This window comes from Nicotiana tomentosiformis, chromosome 8 (genome assembly GCF_000390325.3).
Source record: "Nicotiana tomentosiformis chromosome 8, ASM39032v3, whole genome shotgun sequence".
Classification (NCBI taxonomy): Eukaryota; Viridiplantae; Streptophyta; class Magnoliopsida; order Solanales; family Solanaceae; genus Nicotiana; species Nicotiana tomentosiformis.
The window spans coordinates 10,773,914-10,782,226 of record NC_090819.1 but is presented as its reverse complement, the minus strand read 5'-3'; the positions used below and the strand labels follow the sequence as shown (position 1 = coordinate 10,782,226).

General features: G+C 38.9%; 1 protein-coding gene across 1 annotated transcript; it reads right to left on the bottom strand.

The window, feature by feature from the left end:
* Positions 1 to 7,343: 7,343 nt before the first annotated feature.
* LOC138897058 (uncharacterized) lies at positions 7,344 to 7,787 on the bottom strand. Its single transcript, XM_070183012.1, has one exon. The coding sequence runs from the start codon at positions 7,785 to 7,787 to the stop codon at positions 7,344 to 7,346; it is 444 nt and encodes a 147-aa protein (XP_070039113.1).
* Between the last annotated feature and the right edge of the window lie 526 nt (positions 7,788 to 8,313).

Here is an 8,313-nt window from a genome sequence, read left to right as displayed (position 1 = left end):
GCGGAAAATATGAATAGTAAAGAGGGGAGAGGTCTTAGAAAATTGGAGAATTTTCTGATGCCTCTTTCAATGGGGAATGGGAGTCTTAAATAGACTAAAGGAAAAATGCCTTTGATCTTAGGCGTACATTTGTGCGGTCTGATTTAATCGACAATCTACAGTGGTCGACATACAGAAATGGGTGGTCCACTCTTAAAAGCAAACAGTAAAAAGTTGTCTTCTTTTTAAAAGGTGAATAGTAAAAGGATGATTCCTTTGCTGATAGAGACTTTGTCGGTCTTTGCTGATGGAGACTCTGTCGGTGCAGATTTCACTTAATCGTAGTTTGGGTCCATGTACACCAAAGCAATTCCCTTTGGGTCGCACATGTCACCATTACTGCTTTCTCCTGTAAAAGCAGCATCTTCAATCAATTGCATGATTTGGTTTTCTTCATAGTCTTCTATGTTTTGTAGAGCTTGTTTCAGCTTTTCTTTGAGGGCTGTCTTGGAAGGTGAAGCTTTCTGGAAGCTTTGTTGAATATTCTTTGGGACCTTAGGGACTTGTTGCTTAGGAGTCCATCCCTTGATCTTAACTTCTTTAGATAGATATTTGATTCTATCAAATTCTGCCTTAGTGAAGTTCCAACTGACAATGAAGGATATACGTTTCTGGATAAAATATTTGCACATTTTGATGTGCTCTCGTGGAGTAGAAATGGCCTCTTTGGTCTGAAAGTCGTCAAACATGTTAAGGAATTGTTGAGGGAGGATTTCTCTGTTTCCTCCGAATAAGTTCCACCATTCGTAGAACCATCTGGAAATTACAGCTTTAGTAATATCTAAGCTATATTTGACAAACCAAGTATGTCCTGGCCTAAGATACATAAAATTAAACCATGATGCTTTGTAATCGTGCCAGCAATAAGTCTGGGCACGATGCGTCATGGTAAGTGAAACTGGTGTGTGCAAATGATCTACAAACCACTCAAATGGTGATAAAAGTTTCTTAATTGTAAACCTAGAATAATTAATAAATCCTGGTCTATTTTGACATAAAGTATGTTCTACTTCAATGGAGTCTGTATCAATGAGGATGGCTTCGTAAAATCTCCTTGTCTTGTATGGACTTTCTGTATCCACATAATTGAAATCCGTATAACATGGTTTGATCAGGTCTTCTAGTCCGAGACCTTCATACTCCTTATCTAGAGCTAGTATAGGTAATACCTGGATGGTAATGTACTCGAATTTTTCTTCTTTAAGAAGATCTTCTTGTGGTGTCTTCTTAACTGAAGGATTGACTGCTTCTGCAAAAGTCTCTGGAACTTTTATGGCGTAGCTCTCTTTTGTCTGAACTATAGAGCTAGATGCTCATCCTTTTTCTAAAGGCTTTGGTTAGGGGTTGGTAAGTTTCTCTGAGGGAACTGGAATTGGTGTTGGTAATTTCGGGTATTCAGCTAGAGCTGTATACCGGTTTTGAAAAGAAAGTTGTGGCCTTTGAGGGGCTGATGTCTTGGTAGGAGTAATAGGAAGAGGGACAAATGGTCTAGCCATTTGAGGTTTATTGATCTCCTTTCCTTTGGAAGGAGCGTTAAGTCTGAAGGGCCTCATTTTTCCCTGTAAAAATTCCCTTGTTAGAAAATTAGGTAAAGAGTTTTCTTCTCCTTTGATAAATTCGATTTTAAAATCAAAGCTAGAAAGTAGAGCTTGCCATCTAGCAAATATCTGTTTTGAAACGAGATTTTTGACATCATTTTGAAGAATTTCTTTAGCAGATTTACAATCTACTCTGACCAAAAACTCTTTCTTAATAAGGTCATCTTGGAATTTAGTGATACATAGTACTATAGACAAGACTTCTTTCTTAACAGTAGAATAATTTTTCTGAGAGGAATTCCAGATTCCTGAAGTAAAATGAACCAATTGTTTAGAAGACTCAATGGAAATCTTTTGCTTAAGGATACCTCCGTAACCTATGTCTGAAGCGTCTGTTTCAACTATCATAGGAGCTTCTGGGTTAGGGATTCCTAAACAAGGAAGGTTTTGCACAAGTTTTTTGACTTGGATGACAGACTGTGTTTGTTCTTGACTCCAAGGGATAGGATTCTTCCTAAGTCTTTTGTAAAGAGGTTCACAGACCTATCTAATGTTGGGGATAAAATCAGCAACATAGTTGAGGCTTCCTAAGAATCTCTGTAGTTGGGTTTTATCAGTAATCTCTTTAGGAAACTTGGATGAGAACTCTATGGCTCTGCAAATTGGTTTGTAAGACCTTTGGTATAGGTCGTGCCCTAAGAATCTAATAGCGGTTTGGAAGAGATTAATCTTCTGGGCGCTAACTACTAAACCATTCCTCTTAACAACTTTCAGGAAGGTGTTGAGATGCTTGAAGTGAGAATCTATGTTATCAGAAAATATAAGAACATCATCTATATAAACTATAGACATATAACTGTAATCATTAAAGATGGAGTTCATGATATTCTGAAACTCAGATGGGGCATTCTTTAGCCCAAATGGCATTACATTCCATTCGTATTGACCGAAAGGAACATTAAAAGCCGTTTTGTATCTGTCTTTCTCAGCTACTTGAATTTTTCAGAAACCAGATTTCATATCGAACTTACTGTAAATATTGGCTTTGTAAGTTCTTTTCAAGAGATCCCTTTTGTTGGGGATGGGATATCTGATCCATTTAAGGACATCATTTAATGGTTTATAGTTAATAACTAATATTGGGGCACCTCTCTCTTTCTCTGCACTCTTGTTAACATAGAATGCAGAGCAACTCCATGGAGATTTAGATGGACGAATAATATTATTTTTGAGGAGATCTGAAATCTCATTTTTGCAAATTTCCATCATTTCATGATTCATTTGAATAGGTCTTGCCTTGGTAGAGATGACCTGTTCATTGAATCCTTCAATGTAAGGAAGTTCGACTAAATGTTTTTTTCTTTCCCAAAAAGCGTTAGAAAAATCAGAGCATATTTCTTGTTCAAATCTGTTTTGAAGATTAGCTATTTTAGTAACTATCTCCGGTTTTTTAAAATCTGCTCGATTTTCTTAACTTTTATTTCATCCTTTAAAAATGTGATATGCTGAGACAGTTTGTTTATACGAAAAACAGTGTTTCTTCTAATAAAATTACTTTCATCTTGTGAAAGAGTTTTAACAAAAGGAAAATGTAATTCTTTTCCTAATATTTGAGTAGAAATACCGTCTAAGCCAGTAATGAAAGGTTTTATCTGAGTGATAAAAGGAATTCCTAGAATGATATCTTCATTAATATCTTCAGTAATAATAAAATCATTTATCAAACAAATACCATTATTACAAATATGAGCTTTTGAAAGCTTATAATTAATACGGAGTTGTTCTCCTATAGCGGAGTATAATTTTGAAGTACTTTTTTCTAAGTACTGAGTTGGAACAATGCCTTTCATGATGCAGTTACGATCTGCACCACTATCAAGTAAAACGATTTTGTTAATAGCGAAGTGTTTGCTAATAACAATCTTGATAGGAATATGGTAACTTTGAGGTTTGATACTCGTAATGACCGTAAGGCCGGGAGCTTGAGATGATGAAGTCTTATCTTTGGTAAGACGGAGGTCAATAGAGTCTTCATTCTCAGAATGACACTCACTTTGATAAGGACTAGGTTCTTCTTCATTTTCTGACTTATATTCATAAGTCTTAGCTTGTTTAAGAACCTGTTCTGTTAAGATATCAACCTCAACTTTTCCAAGTCTAGATTTAATATCTTTGATTTCATTTTTAAGCTCTGAGACTTCGTGTCTCAGTTCCAAAATCGAAGGTTCAGCTGGTTTGTCGAAGCGAGCCATGACTTGCTTCATGCTGAATAGTTCAACAACTGACCTAGGCTTTGGTCTGTCATTTTGACGAGTGAGAATAATATTCTTGAGTTCAATCAAGTATTTCTTCCTGGACTCATCATCTGCGATGTGTTGGACAACATCAAACAAAGCTTCTTTGGAGTTATCTGAAAGTACTTTGATAGAAACCTGGGTTTTATCGCAAGTACAAAAGGCTCCAGAACAATGGCATTCATTGCCAGATTGGCTCGAGTCAGAGTTATAGGCGATGTTGATATCTTCTTCATCGCTATACTCATCTGAGGAATAGTCAGGTGAAGAATCAGAATTGGGTTCTTCTAAGATAAAGAAGAGTTCCTTTTTGGTATCTTCATTGATTTCAAGAAGGTTAATCTTCTTCTTTTTTCTGGCTGATTTGCACTGGTTTGCCATGTGCCCGGTTTTACCACAGTTCCAACAGACATCTTTAGTTTTGGAAGAAGGCCTTCGGAATTTGGATTTCTTCCTAGGAGGGTCATCAAGATTTCTCCTAGTTTTGTGATGACGAGTCTTTCTGGAAGACCTGTAAGCTTTGTCCTTCTTAGAAGAATGGGTAGAAGGAGCTACAATATTTGTGTAACCAAAGTCTTGACAGAAACTTCCTAATTCTTTTCTAGAAGAGTGTTGCTCTTTTTTGAGTTGATTTTTGAGCTTGATGTTAGTGCAGAGTTCTAGACCTACAATGTTGATAATGCTAACAATGTCACCATAAGTCATCTGATGGTAAGGAATTTTACCTTCACAACGATCTTGGATTTTGGTGCGGACTTTGCTAGCAAATAAAGGAGGAAGACCGCTGATGAAGCGTTCTTTCCAGAAGTCTAGATGACAGTCAGGTCTAATCATAACCTTGCCGATGAATTGGTTTTTATACCAGATAAAGTCATCTAAAGATGGACATGATAGATTATTCAGAATTTGTAAGCTCCTTTCTTCGAAGAGTTTTGGTTCTCCGATGAAGTGTTTTGCTATGTGATAGAGAAGGGTAGCACATGCATCTTCTCTAGTTATTTGTGAGGTAGTTTCCATAGGGGTAACTGTCCCACCTATAACCATAGTAGTGGAGGTAGTTCCTTCTGTTTTGACTACGGTTTCAACAGCCGTAGCAGAATAGATAGCTTGTCTAATATCATCAGTGAAATAATTATCCCACCAATGTTTTAACATGCCCGTAAATCCAGCTATGATCATAGAGGCGGCTTCTTTATCAGAAGATCCTCTTATCTTGTAAGCTGTAATATAAACTCCCATTTCATGGAGTTTATGGTATATTTTGTGCTCTGCTAAAGCATCAATGTTCCATTCGATTATGCTTCTTCCTTCGTGAGAAGTAGAGGCAAGAAAGTGATTTTCCTCGTATTGGATATCTGGAAACGAGGGACGCTTATGATAATTTTTGTAATTATGAAAGCGTTCATTTGTAAGTCTATGGAGGAGATCTTCCTTTTCTTGGATGGTGGATATTTTACCATCTTTGGGTATCTTCTTAGAAATATTAAGATCAGCCAACTGTTTTGATTTTGTCAAGAACATTACCACTGACTTCAAAGGTATCTTTGAGTTTTGGATATTTGTCCTTAGAAAACTCAGCGATTTTGAAGCCTGGATTTGATTCAATGTTCTGACTAGAACTAGGTTGTGAAAAGTTTGGCTTTCCACTGAATAAAGACTTTTCTTTGGAGTCTTCTATTTGTCTAGAAATGGCATGAAGGAGCTGATTCGAGTAATTGTTTTGTTCAACAACTCGATCGAGATCAAAACAAGTAACTATATTTGTTGGTTTCTCGCTTTTGATTTTGAAAGGGGAAGCACAGATAACAACATTGGAAACTGGGATTTTTATTCCTTCTAGAGGAGGAGTGACAGATTCAACAACTTTGTTGTTGGCTGTATATCATTTGTTAATAAGGACTTGCAAGCAGTCCTTCTGATGTTCGTATTTGCCAGATATTTCAAACCACTTAAAGAAATCGATTTCGCATCTCATTCTTTTCATGTCTGATATCCAGCAATTTCTGAAGTCTTTTCTCTGTTCAAGAGAATAAGTGGCAACATACCATTTTCTTTTAGGTATGTTATCAGGATGTGACCATTGTTGGTCGATCCTTTTCTGATCTAGGATATATGGATTACCAGATCTGATCATTTTGATATATTCAGGGACTTCTTCCTGAGGAGGATACATATCGCTAGGGGTTGGACTAGCGGGATGATTTTGGTAATAAACTTTTGGGACTGTATGGGAGAAATCTACTCCCGTAACTTTCCCTTTGTTGTTACCAATGATTGGAACAGAAGTTGCAACGTTTTCAGTTACGTCTTCTTCCGGGGTTTTAAAAGAAGAAGGTACGGAAGGAACATTAGTCCTTCTTCTAAAAGAACTAGTTCTGCTCGAGAGATTAGAACTTGTTCCTAAGAATTTGAGATCAATTGATCCATCAGGAAATTGAATTACCTGTTCAATTTGAGATCTTTCAAGATTCGAAGTAGAAGGTTGGGCTATGGCATCGAAGTTCCATTCATCACTAGTAAGTATATCATTCCAATTAAGGAGTCTAGGAACAAATACCGTGTTATGATTAGTATTTGCTTCCATAAGCATAGTAACTCCCTTGACACTTTCAACTCGAGCTCTGGGTGCAAGAGTAGTGTCCATGAGTCTATAATAGACCCTATGAATGATAGCTACTTCATGAGTATTGATTTTGCTATTCATGTTCTTGGTTTTGACGTTTAAGGTCAAAGTATCCATGACATTAGGGTCATTGATAGCTACCGAGAAATTAGGATAGCAATTAAAGTATACCGGTCCATTGGCTAGGTTACTTTGGAGGACTCCTAAGAGAGAGTCGTCGAAGTTTAGAAGACGGGTATCTCTTAGGATAACACAGATTGGTAGCAACAGGTACTTGTTCTTAATAGTGACTTTGTTCAATTGGCGATAATCAATACACATCCGCATTGTTCCATCCCTCTTTTTCACAAATAATAATGGTGCCCCCCAAGGCGATACACTCGGTCTGGCAAACCCTTTGGCTAGTAACTCTTCAAGCTGTTCTTTCAATTCTTTCGGAGCCATGCGATACGGTGGAATAGATATAGGCTGGGTATCTGAAGCCAAGTCAATACAGAAATCAATATCACGATCAGGTGGCATACCTGGAAGATCTAACGGAAATACATCGGGGAACTCCCAAACTACAAGCACTGAATCAATAGCCGGAGTCTCTGCAGTAGTATCCCGAACATAGGCTAGATAATCCAAACAACCCTTCTCAACCATGTGTTGAGCCTTTATAAAAGAAATAACTCGATTAAATGAACTAATAGGCGAACCCTTCCACTCCAGCTTAGGCAATGCTGGAATAGCCAAGGTAACAGTTTTGGCATGACAATCTAGAATAGCATGTTATGGAGACAACCAGTCCATGCCCAGAATAATTTCAAAATCGGTCATCTCAAGCAATATGAGATCTGCTCTAGTTTAGTAACTGCAGAATGTAATAATACAAGACCGGTAGATCCGGTTCACAACAACAGAATCGCCCACAGGAGTGGACATATAAACATGAGCACTCAAGGACTCACGAGAAAAACCCAGGAATGGAGCAAATAGAGATAACACATCTGAATACGTAGATCCTGGATCAAATAATACTGAGGCATCTTTGCCACAAGCAGAAATAATACTTGAAATCACGACATCTGAGGCCTCTGTATCTGGTCTAGCCGGAAAAGCATAGAACCGAGCTGGAGCGCCAACTGACTGGCCTTCGCCTGGCTGACCTCCACCCCTAGGATGACCCCTACCCACCTGTCCTCCGCCTCTCGGTGGTCGGACTACTGGTGTAGCAACTAGTCCGGTAAGCATAGGCTGTTGACCCTGCTTTACTGGTCTACCTCGAAGCCTGGGGCAAAACCTCCGCATGTGACTGGGATCCCTGCACTCGTAACAACTCTTCGGTGCGATGGGCTGCTGACTAAGTGTCTGGCCCTGGGGACCTGAATACCTACGGAAAAAATCCTGAATAGCTGGTGGGCGATAAGAACTCTCTGGTATAACACTGAAATAAGGTCGTACTGGAGCACCTCGAGGAGGTGGTGGTGCTGGATATGGGGGTCTGCTGGACTGTCCCCTCACGAACTGACCTCTGACCTCGGACGGAGCACCTCTAAACTCTCCAGAGTACCTGAACTGCTTATCTCTCATAATCTGCTCTCGGCTCCGCTGACGTACACCCTCAATCCTCCGGGCTATCTCCACAACTCGCTCATAAGAAGTACCCATCTTAACCTCTCGAGCCATAGTGGCCTGAATACCAGTATGTAAACCCGCTACAAACCTTCGCACTCTCTCCGCCTCAGTAGGGAGTATCATTAGTGCATGGCGAGATAATTCAGAAAACCTCGCCTCATAATCAGTCACTGACATCTGACCCTGCTGGAGCTGCTCA

Bases quoted from the DNA above. Each gene is read 5' to 3' on its own strand.
- LOC138897058 (XM_070183012.1), bottom strand. From the start codon at position 7,787: ATGCGGAGGTTTTGCCCCAGGCTTCGAGGTAGACCAGTAAAGCAGGGT.